The sequence below is a fragment of the Myotis nattereri genome (assembly GCF_964212035.1).
Source record: "Myotis nattereri genome assembly, chromosome: 14".
Lineage (NCBI taxonomy): Eukaryota > Metazoa > Chordata > Mammalia > Chiroptera > Vespertilionidae > Myotis > Myotis nattereri.
Genome location: NC_138089.1, coordinates 23,660,937 through 23,686,383, shown reverse-complemented (window position 1 = coordinate 23,686,383; position 25,447 = coordinate 23,660,937). Strand labels below are relative to the sequence as shown.

The 25,447-nt window shown below is 37.9% G+C and overlaps 1 protein-coding gene across 3 annotated transcripts in view; it reads right to left on the bottom strand.

The window, feature by feature from the left end:
* Positions 1 to 25,447, bottom strand: part of GRM7 (glutamate metabotropic receptor 7) — a 743,749-nt gene that overhangs the window by 479,603 nt on the left and 238,699 nt on the right. For all 3 annotated transcript variants that reach the window (XR_013996795.1, XR_013996796.1, XM_081106152.1), the window contains exon 2: positions 15,038 to 15,254. Coding sequence is in view for 1 of the 3 variants with exons in the window: in XM_081106152.1 (XP_080962278.1) it covers positions 15,038 to 15,254 (217 nt within the window). In the remaining 2 variants the exon portion in view is untranslated. The remainder of the gene's footprint in view (positions 1 to 15,037; positions 15,255 to 25,447) is intronic.

Sequence of the window (25,447 nt, the reverse complement as noted above, 5' to 3'; positions counted from 1 at the left end):
ATGGTAAGCAATTCTATGTATTGGATTATCTCATTCTTTCATGCAAAAGCCTCTTAAGGAAGAAACTAGTATTATATCTGTTTTATAAACAAGGAAATAGCATCTTCATGAGGATAAGTGACTCAGACATTTCTATAATGGTCAGAGCTGGGTTTTAAGCCTAGGTGCATCTGAGTTTCAAGCATGCTCTTAGCCATTATGAAATAGGAATATTCAGGTGTTCTATGGATTTGGGAGGAGGGGATGAAAAGGGGAAAGAAGAAAGGAAGAGAGGGAAAGAAGGCAGAATGGGTGCTGGATATTGAATATTTGCCCATCTCCTGGTGGCAATCTCATCCTCCTTCAAAAAGCTAGAATGAAGATAACCTTTCTCTCAGACTGATCTAATTCACTTTGGAGGAAAATAAGAAAAAGGGAGTTGGTATTACCCTGTTCAAGCCTCTGATGAATCTATTCAGACCTTGAATGATGCAAAAAAAAAAAAAAGAGGAAGTTGATCTTGAACAGGTAATAGTCCTGCCCTATGGGAAACGTATTTCACCTTAAACTTAGTGGTTTATTGATTCTCATGTTCACATGGGTCTTCTTAATTTAGGAAAAAATACTCATTTTTGATTTCCCAACTCAATAGAATCAACTTGTCTTTAATTTTTTATTTCCAAGTATGTATCAATTGTCATTTTAATCTTTTTCAATAATAAAAAATATATGAAATCTATATAATGTATTAAATGCTTAAAACAAACCCTTTAATCTATGGGCAGAATTAGTTTAAGCTTCAATTAGATTAGGTCTTGCTTTAACAAAGTCAACAGCAATGAAGAAAAGAAAAGCACTAATCTTACAGTCTTAAACCTAGTGTTATCATTGTCTAAATTTCCTAACCCATCATGAACTTGCAACTAAACCAACCTTAAGAAATGAGGGATGTTTCTCCATCAGATTGCCAAGGAGGTTTGTCCCTAGTATGACACAGAGTGCAATGAAAGCCTCTCTGGAGAGGTAAGAGTTAAAGAATAATTTAAATGAAAAGGGCAAATTGATTTCTGGATTTTAGAGGCCAGAATTTCACTATGTAAACAAATGTTTATTTAGTGTTTAATGTTCCATGGGGCTGTGTTATAAGCTCTGGCCAGCCCCTGGACTGAGGGAAATGCCCAAGAATTTTCAGTTCCCCTTCACCATTTTTAATATCTGTAGCTGCCTTTAAGGAGCTCATACTCTTTCATGTCATAACTGTGACAAAATAAGTAATCCCCCAGATATATGCATACGCATATATAGTGTCAGAAACAATACACAGGAGTGACGATGAAGACACAAGATCATATTGGAGAAGTTTCACTGAGAGGGTTTGCAGGCAACTGGGCTTTGGAAGGAATAATCCAGGCAGAGGAAACTAGTTGAGTAAAAGCCTAATGGGGAGCAAAGTTTGGTGTTTGTGCTGAGCAGTTTGGAGACTGGCTTTTCCAAGAAAAATATAGGACAAAGAAAACTCACCAGGCGGTCCAACCGAAGCTGAGAGAAAGGAAAATATATTTAAAGCAGAATGAAGGGTCCTCAATCGTCTTTCTCAGTGTTAGCCTACTTGTCCATAACAGAATAACACACATCTAAGTATTCACATTTCAGTTCTATACTTCACATGCTTATAACTTTTTACATCTTAAAAAAGTGAATATATGTGTTAAATACTACTCCTTCATGAAGTTAGCATTTTCTGGTTTTACTAGAAAGTTTTCTGTCTGCAATGATCTCCCATGTGGTTTTTTAAAAGTGTTTTATTAGGCTCCCTGGAAAATAGCCAGAAGCTTCTCATCACTGTCCCAGCATGCAATGGGTCTCTGTCATTTTCTTTCTCAAAGAGCCTCCTTTCCCCTGGGTTTAAATACAGAATATCATTAAGCTCATGTCCCTGCAGGAAAGAACTCAGGAACAAGGCCTGTCTACTGCCACTTCTACATTTCAAAGAAAATTTGTTTACTCTCATTATCCAAAACTCACTATTGCAGAGTTCAATTTAGAGGAATTCTGAAATTGTAAAAAAAAAAAAAAAAATGAACTAGCATTTATTTTTTCAAATTGCTCAGCACAAATGAACAACAGCCATTCTTATATAAAATGGTCCACTTGACCCTCTATCATTAGAATGAGTGCTCAGACACTGTGGAATTTTCCAGTAGTGATGATAAATACCCCACCCCCAACTCTCATTCCACATATCTCAATCACGGGGGAAGGTAGAGCTAATTGGATCACCTGATGATTGAAATCTGATTCTTAATGAATGCTATCACAGATGTAAAGCTAGGAAAATCACATTCCCTGTCTCTTTAGCAAGCCAGTGGCTTAAAGAATTGTCTTCAAGTGTTTATAATGGTTTCTTTGATGATCTGTCTAAAGGAAAAAGAAAAATGCTCTTATTTCAGAAATATATGAGAATTGCTTCAGCTAGAATATTTTGCATTGCTATTAATTCTTCCTTTTCTCTAAATGTACATGGAAAAACATTACAAGATAAAGAAGAAAATCGACTATATCACCTTTATGGTAATACACATTTGTCACCAGCACCAGTTATTCCTACTACTTTTTGGATATTAAGATCTGATATTTATCTTAGATGTTTACAATAGTTCCAAAAACTGGTAGAACTGTCAACCATCTTCCAAGGGATGGGCACATGATCAATGGCAGAGCCCTGGGTGCTTTAGAACTAAAGGTCTTACTGGAGTTGGAGCTGATTCATCCTGTGGGTGGTACCCTGAAGAGTCAGTTCTTCATCTCCTGCTTCCTGGGTTAGGAGAGTACTGGAGTAGCCTTGTTCTTGTTGTTGTTATTGTTGTCTTCTCCAAGCTTAGATCCTTGGTCTGGCCTTTAATTCTTTGAGTTGCCTCATAACCTTACAAATAACTTTATTTTTTCTTAAACTCCTATAGTTGGTTAATGTTTAAACTTTTTTTCCCTTTTTGACAATTCTTAAATTTTTTAGCCAATAATTTGAAGATCTAATAATGACTAAACAAATAAAAAAAATGATTAAAAACAACTACCAAAATAATTAGAAATTCTCCTATCATAACTCATGGTAACAATTTTGCTTTTCCAGGGCATAAGACAAGGTCATGGTATAAACATTATGGTCTCATCATTTCATTGTGTACTAATCCATGCATTTTATACTTTGGAGGCTGACTTCAAGGCTGAAGTTGTTTTATATACACACTCAACTGTAACAAGTTTTTATGTTTTCATATACTAGATATAAGAATGAGTTTCCCCATTAAAAGGAAAGGACACAAGGCAGGTAGCAAATAATAGTTATTAGCCAAGTACCATTCAAACTGGGAATCAGACAGCTTGTTAGAAGTGTCTTATGTGATTGATGCAGATTGCCACCCAAAGCCATTATTCTAGTATGAACGCAATAATCTAAGGCTGAGTGAAATTTTTCAGAGAACATAGGCTACAGTTGAACTTCAGTTCACCCTGTATAAAGAAATGAAAACTTGTTTTTTGTTCAATAACATTAAGGAAACTATTGTAATTCAAACAAACAAAAAAACCTTGCAAAAAAGAAGTTTATAAGGAGAAACTCTCATCTCTTGATTATTCTCTGTCCCACGGCCTTCCACTTCATTCTTAGTATCCATGATCTTGGCTCTATTCTAGTCTTTTCACCATTAACGGTTTATCTCCAACCAGCACCTTCTGTCTGTTCTTCTATCTTCTCAATAAGATATTTTATTTATAAGTTTAGAAATGTTTAGGATAGAGTGTTGCCATTCGGTTAAATGTCTTATACTTACCTAGCAAAACATATAGAACAATAGTAAAATATACTGTAGCTGTTTCAATCCAAATCTTTAAACAGGCAATTACTTGGTTAACATATATATTTTAATTACAAAATATGCTTCTCCTACTTCTTCCAATTAAGTAAAATACATATTCTATTCTTTAAAAATACAGTGGGGAATAGTGATATCATCAACATGGCTAAATAAGACATCTCTTATCACATCCCCCACTCAATAACAACAATTTGGTATTAATCCACAGAAAAGGGACTTTTGTGGGAGCTATGAGATCCAGCGTCATTCACCAAAGGACTCAGGAGGAATCTTACCCACCCATGTCTCCAGTAATACTAGTATGCATGGACGCTAGAGTGGCCAGTGTATTAGATACAACCCCTCTTAGCTGTGACCAATGAGCCAGAGAACACTACTTAGATAATCATCCATAGACAGAGAGCCCTTGTGGAAGTTCAATATTCCAGTGGAGAAGTTCAAGTACATCATTAGAGCTAGTGTTTGGACACATGAGAGAGGGTAAGAGGAACAATTAGCAAGCATCACCTCTCTGGCCTGTGATTTCTCCTGGGAAGAAAGTGAAAGCTTGGAAGTAAGGGGCAGGCCTTCCCACCTCTATGGGACATTACCTAAGAGCCCAGCTCTATCTCATTCCATTCACATTTCTGAGTCATAGATCTATGTCTGGTGTAAGAGAGTCTGGGACAGAGGCATATAGGACTCTCAGAATGCATTAAAGGAATGCAGAGTCTACTAATTACATCACAGACTTTATCAAGAAGCCCACCTATGGTGGACACCTTGCCCACTGATCCCCTCAACTAGCTCATGGGTACCCTCAGTGATTTAGGTGCCTCACCCACACACACACACCTCCCCCCCCCCCGCCCCGCCAATCCCCAGCCTGTGAATAGCTTTCTGTGCATGCTTAGTGGCAAGCATGACATCTAATAAACATGCACAGAAAGCCAACATGAATCTATGGGCCAGGGAGAAATCACAAACTCCATTAGCTCCACCCTTGGGAAAGCAAAAAGGAGACTTCTGGCATTAAAGGATTAAAAAAAAGACATAGAAGTTTAAGAATTCTGACAGAGAGAGCAAGAAGCACAGAACAGACATATTCATATAAGGACTGAGAAAGACTCAGACTCCCTATCAAGTCTGATGGAAGATACTTCTTTCTAAAAGAAATTTAGTAATGACTAGAGGAGGTGACTGTTGTTGCAAAAGTAAAGACAGCAATATAAGACTTCAACAAACATAAAAACATCAAGGAAATAAGGCAGCTCCAGATAATCACAATAATTTTCATTTTATTCTTTAGCTTCGGAATACATGCTTGGTTCTTATTATTTCTATCTTTGTTAAGCAGCTCATTTTGTTCATGTGTTATTTTTCTGATTTCACCGAACTGTCTTCATGGGGGGCTTTGTAGTTCAATGAACTTCCTCAATATAGCCACTTTGAATTCTTTATTGGATAAATTTCAAATCTTGATGTTTTTGGGATTAAAGCTAAAGCATAAAATGAAAGATTCAATAGAGAGTATCAATAGCACAATGGATTAAGCAGAAGGAAAAAACCTGTAGATTAGAAGATAGAAACTTTGAAATTATTCAGTCAGAGGAAAACAAAGAGGAAAGAATAATAAAGAATAAAGAAAGCCTATGTAATGTAACAGATACCATCAAAAGAAGCAATCTGTGAATTATTGGAGTATCAAAAAGAAAAGAGATATAGAGGGTGTCCCAAAGTTCACGAAAGATTTGCAATCGAAATGAATTGCAAATCTTGCATGAATTTTGGGACACCCTATAGAAAGGGCAAAAAAATATTACTTAAATAAAGAATGGCTGAGAATTTCCCAAATATGAGGAGAGATTCAGATATATAATGTCATGAAACTCATAAGTCATCAAACACACTCAACTTAAAGAGATCTTCAAGACACATTATAATAACACTGTCAAAAATCAATGACAAATCTTAAAGGCAGTGAGAGAAATAAAAAAAAAAAAACTTTGTAAGTTCCAAGGGAACACCTATAAGGGTATCAGATTTCTCAGCAGAAATCATGGAGGCCAGGAGGGAGTGGAATGATATATTTAAAGTGAGAAGAGAAAAAAAATGCCAACTAAAAATATTTTATCTGGCAAAGTTGTTCTTCAGAAAGGAAAGCTTTTCCCTAACCCTAATACTGTGGATTGTAAAGTGTGTTAACATCCCAGTGATGCCTATCTAAACAGGAGCTTGCTTGACGGTTAATGTCAACTCTAAAATATTACCACAAATGGAATAACACAATCTAGTGATTATTGGCAGTATTTTTTAATTTTTCTATTTAAGACATCCAGCCAAAAGTGTAACAAGAAATGTGAAGAATTGGGAGTAGGCAAATTTGGAGGTCAAAATTACAAGGTCAAAATATTTCAAAAGTCAATATAATGTGTTTGGATGGCTACTATTACTACCAGAGATTTAATCATCTGCTGCCCTTCCATTTGCCTACAAACACTAATGCAACTGATATGGGGCTTTGTAGAATTTCCTGTAATGTCTTGAAAGATTTAACAGCGGGGATCCATTTGCCAAATGAAAGGAAAACAGATCCCTCTGTGCAGGTATCAAAGGGGCTACATTTACACATATCAGGTTGTTCAAAATATAAAATAATTTAGATAGGAGTTGAAATAGACATTTTGTAAGCAACCAATTATTACAGTTTCTTTGACTGGAGCATCTGCCTATTTTTCAGAACTACCCTTTTCAATAATTCCAGTGCTCACCTCCTGGCCTCTGTGTTAGTAACTAGTGCATTTTTCTGTATGGGCACAGTTCAAAGCCCCTCCCCACCTTTACTTCACCAGTTTAGTGGAGTGAAACACTGGGAAGCCTCTGGAAGAGCCAACCAAAGAGATAACATTTTTTAAGACTATGACCATCTCAATGTTTGGTTAAAACATTGAAATTAATTGGGAAATACCTCTTTCCTACCTTGCGCATCCTTAATGGAACTCAAAATCAAGGTGTCCTACTTTCCCACAACCAAAACATAGGCCTGGCCAAAAAGTGCTTGGATTTTTGGTTCTATATATTCCCTCCAGTTCTATAAGCTAACTAATCCCCCCTTTTTTATTTTTCTACTGTAATTGATCTTTCTTGCTGACATCCATCAAAACCTATGAGATTCAAAATTAGAGGTCTCTTTCAATGAATATGTTTGTAAAGACTGGTAAAAGAAAGCTCCACTTGAAGGCTGATGCAGTGTCATCAAATAGGGAGAATAAATCAGAGCTTCTACTTTTACATTTCAGTGGGTGTAAGGTCATTATTACAAAAGCCTGGTTACTTTCCAAAGTAAGATACTCCAGAACAAACGATGTTCTTCCTCTAACCCAACTGAGCAAGAAATTCAATTATTCAATAGAACTCTCGATATGCGAGTCTCTATCCCTAAACGCTATGTTCCTTTTCACTACGTCTTCAACTTCAATTCCAGAAACCCAATGTCCCTTTTCTCCTTAGTACGTGCAACATAAGGTAATTCCCAAGTAGGGGCTCACTTTCTCTTCAGATCTTTTCACATCCTTCCATTTTGCTCAGGCCCAGTGGAGGTAAGTAGAAGAGATGAGAAGGAATTGCTGAGAAAGGTTTTTCTGCTATTTCTTCATGCACTGAAAACATCGGTCATCATCTATGTCTAGTCCCACATCAACAATGACAGTCTATTGCCTAGAAGAAACCCATTCTTTGCTATTGGAATAATATGCATTTGAGAACTGTCTGAACGAAAAGAAATTATCTTTCTCAATAAATATGTTTTGACTTTGCAACTCAAAGAGGTATGCCAGCTCCAAGTCAGTCACTAGAGGAGTTATGGGCAGATTTAGAAGTTTTAGGTCCAAAAACCAAAGCATTTCCTGCAATAGTTGTGTGTAGGAACACTTTACACCATGGTATTAACATGAAACGATTTTATTTTCATTTTTAACATGATGCTCTCTTCCTAAAATATCATTCACCACTGCTTTTAGGTCAGCCTGGTCTGCTAATTCCTATTTGGTCTGCTAATTCCTATTTACCTTTGAGGCTCGGCTAAACATCTACTTAGTCTTCCCCTGCCACATGCCCTAAGGAGTTGTATCCACTTATGTATTTCTACTCTTAGAAAGCAGAGATAATTTTTTTGTCTTGTTGTTACTACTATAATTATTATTTATCATTATTACCCTGGAAGAGTATCTAATACAAAGAAAGTACTCAGATATGCATTGCATGAATATATGACTTATTGCCAGATTTCTTACCCATTTCTCCTTCCCTAAAGTCAGTTTATCACAGCAAATGCATGATTAACTGTAAAAAAAAATCAAAATTATAAAAACTTCCAACAGTTTCACTGTACTAACTACAGCGTTGGAGTCTTCACCTCCTATATTATTAAGACTATTTTTAAATCAATGTACATTTATTGAGCCTAATATATGTTAGGCATTATTCTGGGTCTAGTGTTCAAAGATAAATACAACATAATACCTGTCCTCAACATACATTACAATGGGAGATGATAATTAGACAGATTACAATGATTACAACAATACAAAGAAATTTTTTATGATAGTTTTGGACCAGGAGTCATATAAGTGACACTTTCAATTATAATAACGAGGGCAAAGTCAAACAATTTAAGTTAAGTTTGTCTAGATTTAGTAGAAGAATAATAGATTTAAATTGTGCTGAATAATTCACAGAATCACTGTGGAGACCAGAAAACCAGAGTCGGAAAATGAGCTGAAACAAAGGATGTCTAGGCTTTCATGACCAAAGCCCCCAAAGTGCCACAGAACCAGGGGCACTGCTGGGCTACTCCTGGACGTGAGAAGTCGGAGACTGTACTACTGCTGCCCACTCATGCTGGAGACCACAGCCGCCTGAAACATGGGCATCGCTGCTGCTGCTCTGAACACAGCGGGTTTCCCATTGTTCTTGCTTCTTCATGTCCCTAGCTCTTGATCCATCTATGGTAGCTATTATTAGCCACAGCTGGGTTATATGGCTGGGCCTTCGCTTCAAGTGAGGTAGGAAATATGAATATCTGACCCTTTTAGCTCTACAGTGCTATGCAGGCCTTTTCTCTCACCAAGACGTGTGAAACTGATCATTCTCCATGGATTTATTTGTAGAAATGGACTAACAATGTGCTGTTAAAAAAAGACAGATGTACCCACCACACTCCAAATTTAGACCATGAAGGAAGCTAAGTCAGAGATAGCTTTTCCCAAGGTGTTGTTTAGGAAAAATACAATAAATGGGAGTTAGCTGGCAGTCCAAGCAGGAAGCAAAACATTTGCAAAGACAAAGAATATCCTGACACCCACAGGAGGTTGACAGTGGCGGGGTACAGAATGCACGTAGGGGGCTTGTGGTTGGGATTGAGGAGGATATGGATAGTATGGGAGTGAGATTGATGATGAAAGCAGACACTGGGTCAGAAAGACCTACATTCCACACTGGACACCTTTCACTTGACCCTTTGGGGAAGGGAAAACTAGGAACAGATGACAAAATGGCTTTATCTGTATGTTAGAAAGATTACTGCCACAGATAAACGGATCCTATATTGGAGAGGCTAATCTGGAGGCTTGGAGACCAAGGTGAACAAAATGAAGCGCAGAAGTAAAGCAACTGCAATGCTGATGGGGATCAGAGGACACACTCAAGTTGTGCTAACAAGCTTAGCATAGGTTAAAATCTAAAATACTGTGCTAGTCGCGGAGGGTCAAAAAATAAAATTAAGTGTAATGCCTTTTCTTGAGGAACTTAGCATTTAGTTTTAAGCACAACTAACGATAAATGATATGAGGATTCTTGTGATTTTGTGTTTTGAAATTAAGCCCTGGAATATTTAAGACACATATATAAACGGGGGCCACTGGACACTTCATTAAAGAAACACTCCCCCTAGATATTAAAATGTCTCATAGTTCTCTAATATTCACCATGACATAGACAGAGACAAAGAATAAGGAAAACTCTTCAAATTCAACATAGATGGTGGTATTGGGAATTACAGCCCTGTTGCATCATATTGCTTTAATGTTGTGTGGGGATAGTAAGAGGCAAGAATGGGATAGATTCAGGATGAGGGCAACTATAACAAACCACAGCAAACAGATATAGAATATATTTTGACCCACACGTCACAAAATTATTTATCATAAAAAGTATTTATAAGTACTTTCTTTACATTATTTTTTTCTAAAAGGTGAAGGGAAAAATACAAATTTTTCTACTCTCCTTCCCTTAACAATTATTTATGGAATGCCTCCCATATGCCAAAAATTAGGCTACACGACAGTCACAAGGCAAAGTCCTTGACCTCATAGAGGTTACAGCAAAGCAAGGAAGACTGACATTTAGCACAAAGAAAGAGAACATTGCATCTGTGAAGACAGAGAGGCAAACAATTCTCTAATGAGAAGAGAATCTTTTAATGAGCAAATCCAACTAGTTCCTGAGGTCTAACTAAAAAAAACTGAGGCTAAAAAATAGTTACTAATAGTCAAGACTTTACTTAAGGAAAGAGTAATCTAGGTCAAGATAAAGTGATAAATAAAAGGAAGTCCTGGAGTTTTATCTGAATAATGATAAAGTTGACTTTGTAAGACCAATTGAAATAACTCTATTATGTGATTGGCAGGAAATAATGAAAGGATGCTTCATTTGTTCTCCCAGGCTTTGAAAAGCTGGCATGTGTCATGATATCATGAAAGTAACAAATCATTCTTTTTTGTGAAGCAACATTTATGGAATTCTTCTGAAAATTGTCTGACAAACTATAAGTGTCATATATAATTTCCTTACTATTATAATCCTTGAACCCAATTTGGTTCAAAACATCTGGAAAATATTAGTGCCATATGCTATCATAAGCATTTACTTTGACCCTCACTTAGAAAAACGAGTCTTTATGTCCAATTTAGACTATTGAGGTTACTACGTTGACCTGAATTTAAAGCATGTTGGGGATGCACATTCTCTCATCCTCTGCAATATTAAGCAATAAATTGCTTTTGGTGATATTGCATGCGCATCCATTCAAATAAACAGGGCAATTTATGCAAATATAACTGTTCTACAAAAATCTCATCCTCTGAGAGAACGTGTTACAGTCCTCTCTGAAAGTTCAACAAGGAGCAACCTTCTGACATATGTAAATCGCCCATGACGTTCCACGAGAGAAGAATGAGATGCTTCCTTTGAGAGTTCAGAGAAACTGTATGTGGGCCTCCATGTTCCAAACAAAGCAGACGGCCCCCAACGAAGGAAGGCTTCTTCTCTCTGGCATCAGCGTCTGGATTCGTCTGCCTGAGTTTGATAAAGCAGAGCTCGCTTGTGGCTTGTGTGCATGGTGGGGACACTTCAAGCTACAGTTTTACAAGCAGCCATTGTTTCAGAACTTAAGTGCAAAGTAAAATTTGAAACTTTTAGAGATGTATAAAGGAGAAGAATCACAATCTTCAAAGTCACACTGTCCAGAAAGAATGGAAGTAACTCCTTCAAGCCTGCCAGCAGTACATAGAGGCACCATCATTGAGCTTATGTGATCTCTCTCTCTCTCTCTCTCTCTCTCTCTCTCTCTCTCTCTCTCTCTCTCTTCCTCTCTCTCTCTCTCTCTTCCTCTCTCTCTCTCTCCCTCTCTTCCCCTTTCTCTCTCTCTCTCTCTCTCTCTCTCTCTCTCTCTCTCTCACACACACACACACCCCACATACATAGGACAATGCAAATAGTTCACTTTCTTTTCTTCTTATGCTTCTTATATGATGAAAGCTTATTAGTTAGAATGACTCAGATATTATATATATATATATATATATATATATATATATATATATATATATATATTGATATGTAAATAACCTTGTAGTTATAATAAAAGCTAATGTCAAGTTCTTCAAATGCAAACACTAACTCTACTGATTTATAGGGAACTGGTGTGAGGCACTAATCATCAGCTAGCCCTGGGTGTTAAGTGCTTCTCTGTACATGACCTTATTTATTGTACTACTGGAGGAAGTAGGCATCATTACTCTCATTCTCTACGTGAGGAATCAGGCTTGAAAAGTTAAATAGTGTGCCCAAAGTTTTACAGCACAATAGTGATGGAGCCCGTTACTCAAATTCAGGTCTTTCTTGACACCATAGGACTTGTTTATCTCTCCATGTATATTTAAATCTTCCATGACTACACATGAGACAAGAACCACTGAGGTTTTCTGAGACAGTTTAAAGAAACTGTATGCAGGCTCCATGTTCCAAACAAATCAGATGGCCCCCTGTTGAAGGATAACTTTTTCCCTGACATCACTGTCTTGAATTGTTCCACCAGACTTTGATAAAGGAGAGCCACAGCGCTTGCTTATCTCTACGACACACTGCCTCTCCTACACATCCACATGGGATCATATCTTTCTCGAGAGTCAGGTTCCATAGTCAGCAGGCAAAGGGAAAATGTAAACATTTAAAATTTCCTTGAAAATTCTCTAAAATCCCCAGAAATTCCAGTAGAGTACATTTTTCTTTTATTTTACATCTGAATTTGACTATGTTGCTGTTCCTTTGACTGAACATCAGAGGAAGTAGTTGGATCTTTCAGGGGTCACAGAATTTGAGTATGTATCTCTATATACTAGAGTCACCTTTGCGGTAGCAAGGCGCTCACATTATGAGAGACCCACAAAAGCAAAACTGACTAATGAAACAATAGATCACGTTTCCCACCTCAGGTTTTCCCTAAGTAATACACACACTGAGTGAGTAACTTACCACACACCATTTTTCATTGTAATTTTCACATCTTTTCTGTATGCATTTCCTCTTTTTCTCTTGGGGAGGGTGGGGGGCACAAGGGTGTTTGCTAAGTAATAAGGGAATTCGTTTAAACAAACTGCACATATGATATGGTTCCAATGGTATGTATTATAAACACACACCAAGTACCCTAATACTTAGAGGAGAAGAGGAAGGGATCTGCCTGACATTTCCTGGACCCTCCCGGCCCCTGCATTCCTGCAGCTGGCCTTACAGTTACTCTCATCCTCCAGGGGAGAGGCCCTCGTACTAAAAGCTTATTTCCACAACGGCTGCCAATGATACAATCCTTACTTTTGAGCTGCATCATCTCAATGTAAGATTAACTAAACATATATGCTGGGGAATTCAGCCCATGTGACAAAGACTTTGTCCTTTTTGGCAGAGTCATTACATAATGGACTCTGATTTTATATCTTGAGTTTTCACCAAGTGACAACCGGAAAAAACAACCATATAAAATCCACCACTAACCTGTCTATAGACAGGTCTATCTCAGTCTGTTATAAAAGACACAGAGAAAACAACTGTCTTGATCCTGTGCTTGACTGAAAAATTAACATAATTTTTGTGTTAATTTTCATCTTGTGAACACTGTCAATTTTATTAAAAATGTGTCATGCTTTTTGCTTTGTCCAGTACAAAGTTCAGCATTAAATGGGAGAGCCATTTGCATCAACAGAGCAAGAAGGTATCTGAACTTTACTTCTGAGCTTTACATGATTATTTTCTCTTCATCATGTCTTATCTGTTGGCATTTATGTTCATATTTCTAAGTCAACCTCTAGCCTTACTTTGGTCAAAGCAGGATTCAAGGAACCAAGAAAAAATAAAAGTATTGGTTATCAAAAATGATTAGGCATCTTTTTAGGGCTTCAATATGGCAATTATTAGAGTGGTACAAATCTCAGCATAACACTAAGCCAGAGTTAAGATATCTTTTCTAATCAGAAAGTTTCTAACTGAATAAACAAAATATTTCCCTTATAAACATAGCAGGTGGGACTACCATAGTAAATGAGACAGACGAGGTCTCCTCTAGAGTCTAGCGGACAATAAAGCAATAACAGCAATTCAGACTAACATGGGACAAGTGCTGTGGGAGTAGACACTGGAAGCACAAGGCCATGCCAGTGGAACCATTGAATTGGCGTGTGTTTGTTTATTTGAACTTAGACATGACTTTCAGGATGAGGCCTATTCATACTTCGGAGCCACCCAGTCAAAGATGTTCAGAGTGAGAGTATTTCAGTGAGAAGGAAGAATGGCCCAGCTCCCCAGTGAATATTTGCAATTAGAGCTAATGATGAGGCACTGAGTTAAAATCGTGGGATTTACAAGCAAGTCCTGACTCCCTTCTTTCAGTTGCCATACCCTGAACCATTGTCTGTGTAAGTATATCTTCAGTCTGATAGTCCAACATCACAGCCAGGACTTCGGAATTTATGACATATTTCCTCATTGAAAGGACCTCTGTTTCTATTGCCTTGCTTGTCTGCCTTTACTGTTAGTTAACTATTCTGATCAATAACAATTGGGAGGAGATAAAATTTTTACAAATTAAACTGAGAACCTGATTTTAGCATAAGACCTATACAGGAATATTAAATACACACACACACACACACACACACACACTGATCCAATATTTCCAAGTGGGGAAGCCTGAATATTTATCATCAGGATTCCTAAGTGTAGCGATTTTGTCTCATTTTTTCAAAATCCACCAATGGAAGACCACTGGCCAAACATCTGAGCCCATTATTTCCAATTTGAGCTAAATAAACATAAACAATCTTCTTTAACTGTTACTTAATACAGATTCTTTCTCAATATAATCTAATACTTCAAAGACTATTTATCTAAATAATTTATTTGATTTTGTTTTGACCAAGTCAGCCAGAGCCATCACTGTTATTCATCTCCAAAGCAAAGTGGCGCCATGATTGGGTTCTCATAATTCTAAACAATTCTCCCATCATTAGAGAGGAACAGAGGAAGAAAGTATGCATTGAGAAGTACATTTAGCCACATTTTCTCAGGTTCCCAAATATAAGCAGTAATCCACACTATTATCCATTACACAGAAGTAAGATATTGATTTTGGAAACTATTTTCTTCTCTGCATCACTTCCACTAGTACTTTAGGTGACTTAAGTTTCACACTTTTGAAAATATTCTCTTCAAAAACAACAAAGACTTTGCAGATCTGCTTCACAGGCAGTGGAGAATGTGAGAGTAGGGATATGGTGATTATCTATAGTGTTTGTTTAATAAAGTCTGAAAAGAACCCTGTAAGCCACAGACACGAGAAGAGGGTCATCTTAATCATTGCAATCTCTTCCTACCTGCCTCTTTGGAAATCTGCGTGAAGGATTCCACACCTTTCTCTCCGTAACTTCCTTCAGATGCGAGAGTAGACACGTAATTCCAGCCTAGTGCCTTCACAATGTCTACCATGGCCTGGGCTTGGAAGGAGTCAGGTGGGACCACGCGAGAGAAGAAGTCATAGCGCCGGTCGTCACTTAACTCAGGTGCCGTTGATGCATAACTAATCTGGGGGATCTGAAAAGACAAGAAAGCACCGCATGAGAGCAAACCACCAGGATGTGAGAAGATCATTTACACTGACAACAATTTTCCCCAAATACAGAACTTGAGTTCCAAAGAGGATGTGTGTGTTGCCAACCCTGACTCAAAGCCCACACCCAGTGAGAAAGTCACCTGGTGGGTCCTTACCTGAGTAATTCCTCAATTAGAGAGGTAGTGAGGTGGGGGCGAAATAAAAATGGATTTGCTCTTGATAAGATGTGATTTCAAAGTTTAATGTGTTTTTTTTCCACTAGTGTTTACTTTCGTGAAGCTATTTCACCTCAATGACTTAGTTGCATCATTAGTATACGATTGTTTTGAGGGGCAAGGATATAAATGTGCATTGCTTATCAGCGGTTCTCAACTTGTGGGTCGCGAACAATGAAAATACATCCTGCATATCAGATATTTACATGACGATTCATAACAGTAGCAAAATTACAGTGATGAAGTAGCAACGAAAATAATTTTATGGTTGGGGGTCACCACACAAACATGAGGAACTGTATTAAAGGGTCACGGCATTAGGAAGGTTGGGAACCACTGGCTTAGAGGCTTGTGACAGGGTGGGCACTTCATACATGGGGGTGCTGATAATAAAAACAGAGAACAGCCTGGGTTTCCTTACTAAGTTCACACATTCCCCGCAAGTGGATTCCCAGGTTCTCTGTAACATCTTATCACACACATCGCCCTCAACATTCTAAGAACATATGTTTACATATCTCTATCATTATTGCTTTAGAAATAATATTTTATTCAACTCTTTATTATGTTCCACTCATGTTCTAAAGTTTTATATGCACTACCTTACCTAACCATCAGTAAATATTCTTTACTATACTATATATAGTATACTACACTCTGCTATTATTAACTCATTTTACCAAAGAGGACATGAGACTTGAAAACAGAATATAACCTTATCTCAGGCCATAATGTTGTAGGTCAGAGAGTAGTCCTCAAACTTGAAACTCAGTGCAAATTTCTGAACTCTTAACTATGATACTTAGATGAATTATTACTAAAATATTTTAATAATAAGCATAATACAAGGAAGGACCATAGATTATTAGAGTCCAGGCCAATTTTTGTCCATAGCACTGACTACTGACACATTAAGTTATTTTACAGGTCACTCTCAGCTGTTGTTCAAACATTTTATTTAAATGGCATATTAAAGCTTATATAAATACTAGAGGCCTGGTGCACAAAATTTGTGCATGGGAGAAGGGGTGCCCCTAAGCCAGGCCTACACCCTCTCACAATCCCAGACCCCTCAGGAGATATCCAACTGTCGGTTTAGGCCCTATGGGGTGGCCTAAACCGGCAGTCGAACATCCCTCTCACAATCTGGGACCACTGGCTCCTAACCACTCGCCTGCCTGCCTGCCTGCCTGATTGCCTCTAACCACTCGCCTGCCTGCCTCATAGCCCCTAACCACTCGCCTGCCTGCCTCATCATTCCTAACCACTCACCTGCCTGCCTGATCACCCCTAACTGCCTCTGCCTTGGCCCCTGCAGCTGTGGCTTCATCCGGAAGGACGTCCAGAGGTTTGTTTGGCTGTCCGGTCTAGTTAGCATATTACACTTTTATCATTATAGATATTCATAGACTGAGTTCCCTATGTTTCATTTATAGTTCTGAGGTTATAAATTTTAGAAAAAGAAAATACCAACCGAATAAAGGCTTTGGGCAGAAAAATAAAAGTAAAGAAGAAGAGAAGGAGGGAGGGAAGGAGAGAGGGAGGGGAAAGAGAAGTCGAGAGAGACCTTTTCTTACAAGAAACAAAAAGGAAAGAAGCCAAGCATATCAACACATTTACATCAATTTCAACTTGTGGAAATGGAAAAGCTTCATGCAATTGCACAGCTGTCTTTCCTGCCAAAATCCCTTTCCACGTTTGAAAGAGTGATAATAAAGATACACTCAGCCCTCTGCTTGAATCTGCATTTATGTAGCTGCTGCAAAATATCAGAATTGTAAAGTGCCCCAATGCAAATGCATTTTCAAAACTGCGCCCCAAATTTCAGTAATGAAAACCCTGGGGAAGCAGCTTTCTTTCCTCAGTTCCATGCACCCTTTGAAAATGGACCCTATCTGTGGTCCATCCTTCCTACTCATACAAGAAATATCTCCTCGCTTAAGACTCATATGTCCCTTTAGGGTCATATAAACACCCTAGATCCAGTGAGACTTAAGTGATGCTAGACTAAGGAATGAAAGACTGACTGGATTTCATTTCTAAACTAAAAATGCGTATTGAGGCTGTAAGAATATCCCTCCTAGAATTAGGGATGAAGGACTGGAAGAATGTATGTAACCTTACATATGTAGCTGTGCACTTACTTAGCTATGATGCTGCATATTTAGTTACTTGGTTTCAAACTAATGTTGAAGCCTACGGAGTAATTATTTTGAAGTGTGTGTAGTAACTAGTACCTACAACTGACCAAATTATTATTACTCATCTTTAGTGATTAACTTCCACACTCTCCTTGATCTCTGACTGTACTTCCTTTTTCTTGCCAGTCTCCTATGGAAATGCAGAATTGATCTTTTGATGAAGATGACTTAGTATAATAAAACTTCAACTATAGAAAAATAAATGTTCCATATCTCTTTGAATCTTCCTTTTTCCAATTTAAAAAACAGCTTTAATCTTCATAAGACTAAAATTTCATCTTATTTTATTATTCTTTACTCTTACATCATTAACTTTTGCCTATCACACAAAAATGGTGCTATTGATGAGTATCATTAGAATTAAAAACATCTATAAGCCATCATATTTGTTTATAGTTTAGACTTTTATTTAGAAAAATAACAATATACATTATTTTAAAAAAATTAAAGAAATGAAACAAGAAAATAACTTTAATGCCTTTATCCCTATTAACATTTGCTATACCGCTTTATCATTTTTGTGTGCATGAGGGTATGCACAGAAATGTTACTAAGCAAAAAAACATGAGTCTTGCCCTGCTGGCATGGCTCGATGGTTGAGCATCTACCTATGAACTAAGATGTCATGGTTTCATTCCTGGTCAGGCACATGCCCAGGTTGTGGGCTCGATCCCCTGTATGAGGTGTATGGGAGGCAGCTGATCAATGATTTTCTCTCAACTTTGATGTTACCATCTCTCTCTCCCTTTCCCTTCACCTCTGAAATCAATAAAAATATTTTTTAACATGAATCTTAATCTCTTCTTCCCTTCCCTAGTTTCATTTCTCTTTCTTTCACTTCCTGGTTGCATAATATTCAACTAACTAAGCCTAAGATAAACCTAATCTTCATTGTTAAATGTTTAAACATATTTCAAGTTTCCATTACCACTAGAAGTTAAAAAAAATATTCTGAGAGTTGATTCAAGTCCTTGTGGACATATATGACTATTTTCTTAGATTACTGGTGAAGACACTCCCTCACCAAAGTGACAGAAATAAATCAGGTTGACACTTAAATATTTCCCTATATGAAAATTACTTGAGGTTGTACTATAAGGCAAAGCAAACATCTATATACATTTTTCCCACATGGCTAACTACTTGCTCCAGCACCATATGTTAAATACTCATTATCTACTGATAGGCAAGGCCATCTTTTGTCACTATGAAAGCCTTTAACTATCCTCCAGTCTTGGGGTGTATTCTCCGCTATTTCACTTGTCTGTGACCAAGTATTGGGCCAGTGTTGTACTATTTTCCTTTTTATAAACTTAGAATTTTTAGGGCTATGCTGGGGTCCAACCCCAGCAGGTCCAGGGGTCCCCAAAGGTGTGGACGGAGTCAGTGAAGAAGGAAGGACACGGAGACAGCATTCAGTTGATCAGCAGCCTAGCCAGGATCTCTAGCCAAGTTCTGGTCAGGATCTCCAGCGAAGTTCTGGTTAGGATCTCCAGCCAGGTTCTGTGTCCATGTTCTCTTGCTAGGTTCTCCAGCCAGGTTCTGTCCAGGTTCTCCAGTCAGGTTCAGTCATCAGGTTCTAGTCAGGTTCTCTTGCCAATTTCTGTAGTCAGGTTCAGTCCAGGATCTTTTGCCATGTTCTCTCGCTAGGTTCTGTCTCTAGGTTCTGCCTCCAGTTTCTGTCCAGGATCTTTTGCCATGTTCTCTCTAGCGAAGTTCTTCTGTCTCTAGGTTCTGTGTAGGTTCTGTGTCTAGGTTCTGTGTGTAGGTTCTGTGTGGGTTCTGTTGTCTTGTTACATCTGTATTTATACCAGTTGATTCCAATCCTATCAATCTCTATTCCAAAGGTTAGGGCGTTTCTTATCTCCATTCCAGGGAGTAAAGATTATGTAGCTTAAGCATGATTGTTCATAGTTAAAGTGATTACTTACCCGCCTGGCACTTAGTTAAGGGGTTTTATTCCCCCTCTAACTTCAGGGGAAAATCCCTACCTGGGGAAAGAGCCTTTCTCAGAGAGGTGACCTTGGTTAAAACACATAGTGCCAAGAAGGTGAGCAAACATATTAAGAACAGTATGCCATATATACCAGGTCCCTTGAAACAGCAAGGATGGACCGGCTCCCGGCAGGGCTAGATTAATTAGAACACCTTCTCTCTTCATAATTGTTCTTTCGAAAAGGACCATGGGTAATCATACATGTTTAACTTTTCAGCTGAACTTTAGCACAAATGTTTCAATTTAGCATAATAATGTTCCATTAAGATTATGATGAGAATATATAAATAAATTTGGGAAGAATTGATACATTTATAATGTTTTATTTCCCCCTATGGGAAAATATTTTTCACCCATTCCATTGTTCATTTTTTTCTCTTAGTAAAATTTTATCATTGTCTCCATGTGGGTGACATTATTTCTAGATAATTATTATTTTTATTACATTACGAATGATATCAAATTTTTATTTTATTTTTATATGTTGCTGGTATGTAGGAATCTATTAATATTGTATATTTAGTTTATGACTTACAACCTTGTTAAAATTCATATTAGTTCTAACAGCTTTCAGTTTATTTTCTTGGGATTTATAGGTAAGCAAGCCACATTATAAGACTTAATTTAGTTTTCTTTTCTAACTACATTAGCTAGAATTTGCAGGAAAATAAGAATGATAGTAATGGAAATGGTTTGTCTTTTTCCTATTTCTCTACAATAAGCATTTAAAATCAACTAACATTTATTCTAATTTCTTATCTTAAAATGCATAGTCAAATTAAGGTGAGTATCTTCAAATAGCTGAAAAATTACCATCCTTCAAAGATTATCCTTTGCAAACAAAAATCTCAGTTTTTCCAATTTTTTCTCCTACGACATGAATCAGGTGATGGCAAGATGAAAAATCAGTTTCAAGGAATCAAGTTTTTGAAACATAGTAGTTCTCACATCTTGGTCATCATTTAAAAGTTATGTAGCAGTCAACTATCCTCTTTTTAAACATTGAGAAACAAATGGAACAAAAACAGCAAGACCATCATTCTTCAAGTCATCAGATACAACATGTTCCAATCCTATATTCTATTCTTAAAATAGGGGGGAGGGGGAGCCCAATTCACACTGTTTCTAATTAACATACATAAATGTTTAAGGACCTAAGAATTCCTGTAAATCTAAGAGAAAGAAGACTAGGGGAAAACCAATTTCAAGAATAATTAAAATGGACACTCAAATAACTTATATCCTCTACATCTCGTAAAAAACTTTCAAGTCTCACCAATGCAAGTCGTTGTGGGGACTGCATTCTTCTGATGAACTAAAAAAAATAATAATAATAATCACAAGTAAAACTATATCTAATTAGTGGCACAAACCAGTCACTAGGAGGAGCTCAAGGCCCTCTCCTGACCTTGCCCAAGTTAGCCCTGGAAAGCATGAGTTTATACCAAGGTCAGTTGATCAGTTCTTCTGGAACACCACAGTTTTCTTTGGTAACAAGTGTCACAACATGTCATTAAACATGTAAAACTATATGTTTATTATTCTTTCCTTTCTGGGAGACTATTTCCCCTTGTGGAGAGCAATTACCTTATTCATCATTTTATCACCACTGGATAGAACTGTACCCATGGCAGAACAGGAGCCTGATTGATCAGTATGCGTTGAATGAAAAAATGAGCCCGTAAATGAATGAATGGAATAACCCTGAGAAAACAGAATCCCTTATATACATAGTGTGGCTTCCATAGCACTTGGAAGTCACCCCTGCCCTGGGCAGGCAGCTCTAGGCAGGGTAGCAAACACTTCTTCTCGCCCTTTCTCTACCTTGGCATGAGTTTCCCTGGGATTTCCTTCCTCGTCACTGAGATGTAGGACAAGTTGACATTAGATGAGGCTTCGAAAGTAAAAAAACCTACGGAGTCATTTAGGCTTCTCACTCTTATTTCTCTGAGGCCTGAGACCTAGCACTCCAGGCAACGTATACCACCATGCCCAGAATTCAGTCTAAGGCTTCAAGACATCCTTGGGTTTCTCATTTTAAACAGGGTGATTCTGCCCTGCTGTCTCCATAGCTTTTCTCCCATCTGGAACCAGGCTTGGCTATCAGATGCAAGATGGAATTAGTATCCTCAGTTCCAGGTAAATGACTTTACTTTATGTTAACACTAGAGGCCCGATGCATGAAATTCGTGCAAGGGATTCGGTCCTCACAGACGCGGCGGCCCTGGCTTCATCAGGAAGGTCTTCCAGAAGGCCGTTTGGCCGTTCGGTCTAATTAATATATTACGCATTTATTATTATAGATTGCCATTACCAAATCAAAATAGAAAGAAAAAGGAAAGAGAATCTAAAGAAAATAATTCTGTAATTTCAAATATATACAAAATAAAATATTATCAGTATGCGATGGAATTTTCATTTCCCAAGTGTGGACAAGATCAAACGCTTCTCAATTTAACTTCATCTTATAATCACTACAGTCAAACTCTAGGCTGAGGGATCTCATGAGCTTGGAAACACACCCCTTTAGCCATCATCTTTGTGTCAAAATAACTGAAGACCCAAGTCTAGATGTGGATTAGATTACAGTAATATTCATAAATATTTTAAAAATCCCCACTACTCCACACAAACTTGATTCTAATAAACATAAATTTCTAAATATGTTTAAAAAGAAGAAATCAATTATTTAGAAAAAAAATGAAAGATCTGAAATTGGTTTCATGTATTTTGAGCTTCTTTCCCTTGATAGCACAAGGGCAGTACCCTATGACAAGGTCAGTCACCTGGGAACTTCTAATTTCTGGAAAGGTGCAGGGGAGCTCTGGGTCCATGTTCAGGGCAAGTTGCATGGCCAGGAAAGGCAACACAAAAAGTACTGACACTTGTTCCGGAGGGCAGTTCCCACAAAACTTGCAAAAGGCAATTTCTGGAAGTATCATGTGCAATTAAGACAATGCTTCGGTGTACCTGTGGAGATATTAATGAACTCCCGTGGGGCATTATTAAGTTCACAGTTAGCAGTCATTTCACTCTTAGTTCTTATTAAGCTTTATTGATATGGATCCCTAAAACAGGGAAATGGCCGAATAACCCTTTCAGGATCATTCTTTGGAGCATCATTCTCTCCGATTTTTACATATCTGTTTCCTAGATTAACATCTCTGCTCATATGAGGATGGCTGGACTTTAACTCTAATTTTTGGTAGCATTTGTTTATCTCAAAGTACTGAGTAAAGATCTTCAATTAGGTTAAAATCTAGATTTTCACTCAACTTTAAACTACTCATGACTGAGATTACCATCAAGTATTGCAACTCTTTTTCCTTTGTCTTTGCATTAGTGTGTATATCTAGTAAAAGCGCAGAGGCCTCTGTAGGTGGAGAAATACCTCCACCCATATCTCCAGAGCATTCGATGACAAAGCACAATAGAGACCTGGCCCTCCCAAAATGAGGACACAGAAATCATTAGCATGTACTTTTCTAGAGGAGCAGAAAGATGAAAAGAAGGAAAATTATTTGGATGACCTTTCAGGGTCCTCGATAATCCTACATGTCTATGAATTATCTCTGGCCAGTCTCCCTCAAAACCACCATGTCTTAAAAAACAAAAAGTAATTGAAGTGGTTTTTAAAAATATTTCTCATGTTGTTAAATATGATCCTAGATCTCTCTCTCACGCCCCCAGAACCAGCGTGTACGCCCTGAAGTTTCCTTTACCAAACATTAATGCACGACTTCTGAGATATCCCACTAGCAATAAAAATTCCACATCCCTGTAAAGCGGGGTTTCTCGACCGTGGGACCACTGACACGCGAAGTCAGCTAATCCTATGCTGTGGCAGGATGCTTAGCAGCATCCCTGACTTCTGGCACCAGATGCCAGACGCAAGTCCTGCAGCTGTCACAGTCAACTTGACTGCACACAATACAAAATACCCTTGGGGCGCGGTGGGGTGGGGATGTAAAATCACCAGGGTTGTGAATCACTGGGCTAGAGGTGTCCGTAAAAGCACAGCTGCAGCCAGAACTCCGTGGTCACATCCCAAAGTGCCAATGAAAGGAGATGCGTTTAATGGCATGTACGACTCTATACAGTTCATGGTTTCCATATTTTCTCTAGACTTTTCATGTTTTCCTTTCCACTGGCCAAGCTTTCCCAGGTATCAAAGCCCCCTGTGCTTCCCAGGCACCTTCCCTCAGCTGGGCTCTCAGCAGAGGGCAGGCGACAATGCTGCCCAGATGCTCAGCCCTTTACCAGGGCACAGGCGGGAGCTTCTTCCGCTGAAGAAAGACTTTTTCCAGGAGAAACTGAAATTAAATCCAAACTTATTTTCTCTCTGAGAACTGCTGCCACCTTTTTAAGTATGCTGTGGTCCCCAAATCTTGATTATTTAGGATGGTTGAAAATGGAGAGTTATAGTTCACTGAATATCGTGGTACCCTGTGTGCTATGACCTCCGTGAATTCCACTTTTCCAAGAGCGAGAGCACAACACAGTGCACTTAACAGGATTGCTACTGAGCGTGATGTAATCGCCGCTTCATGATTCAGAAGCCACTCTGGGGCTGGTGGGGCTGCAGCACATTCATTCTCCTTGGAGGAGGCTGCAGATGTAGAAGTTCCGAAGACGAGGTCGAATCTGCACTGATCCTTTGCTTCCCTGAAAGAAGCTTCCTTGATAAAAAAAGTCTTTACTTGTCTTTCACCCTTATCAAGAGGGGGGAAAGCAATGCTGTTTGCTTCAGCTTTCATATGGCTCACATTTTGACTAAACAAGCAGTGCGTGACTATTTGTTAAAACAAAAAAGATGATTCATAAGATTTCTGCTTGATAAATAATTTTCTACCATTTAATTCAGATAATACAATATTACTCGAGTAGTATATCACCCACTTTTTAAAAATCTATACAATTTAATACAATAAATGTGATAATTAATGAGGAACCAGCTTTAGATGATAGGATAATCTAATACACACACACACACACACACACACACACACACACACAGGGATAGATACTATGAAGAAAACAAAACAGTTTAAAAAGAGAATGACTTAGATGGTACTGTAGATAAGGTACCAAGTAAAATACACACACAAAACATTCAATCTATTCCAAAATATATCTGTAATTTACCACACCACCTTTAATTCTGTAGGACAAATTTATTTACTTCTCTGTGGCCTTTTCTTGCTTTGCATAGGTCTGAAATACCTACTTCATACCTTTGCTTATTTAAATTCTAGAAGTATTTCTTAAATATCCAGATTGATTATATGAAAATGTCTTTGGGGTATTTGCCTTGATTCTAAGCAAAGGGTCCCCTCTTCCTGCTATGCATCATTCTTTGCTGTTTGTTACTCAGCTTTCATCTCATTCTTCTATCACCAGACTCCTTGAGGAAAGAAATTGTGTCTAAATTTTCTTTCATGTATCCCGTCATTGTAGGACTATACAAATGTTAGAGTTTTATTGGCATTTGAAAATCATGAGCAAAGATGCTTTGGGCCATAGGTAACATATTACTCAATTAATAGTGACTTAGAAAACAAAATCACTAAATAAATCTGGATATAGTTGCTTTCCAGGTTGGTTTGGTGACTTGACAATGCAGGGGCATTGGTTTGTTTCTCTGAAGTTCTCTCAGCTCTTATCTCAGACTCAGAGGCGGTTCCCAGTGCTCTCATCATGCATCACCTGGCATCATTAAAATGGAAAGGCAGGGGTAGGGGGCTCTATAAACAAAGGCTTTC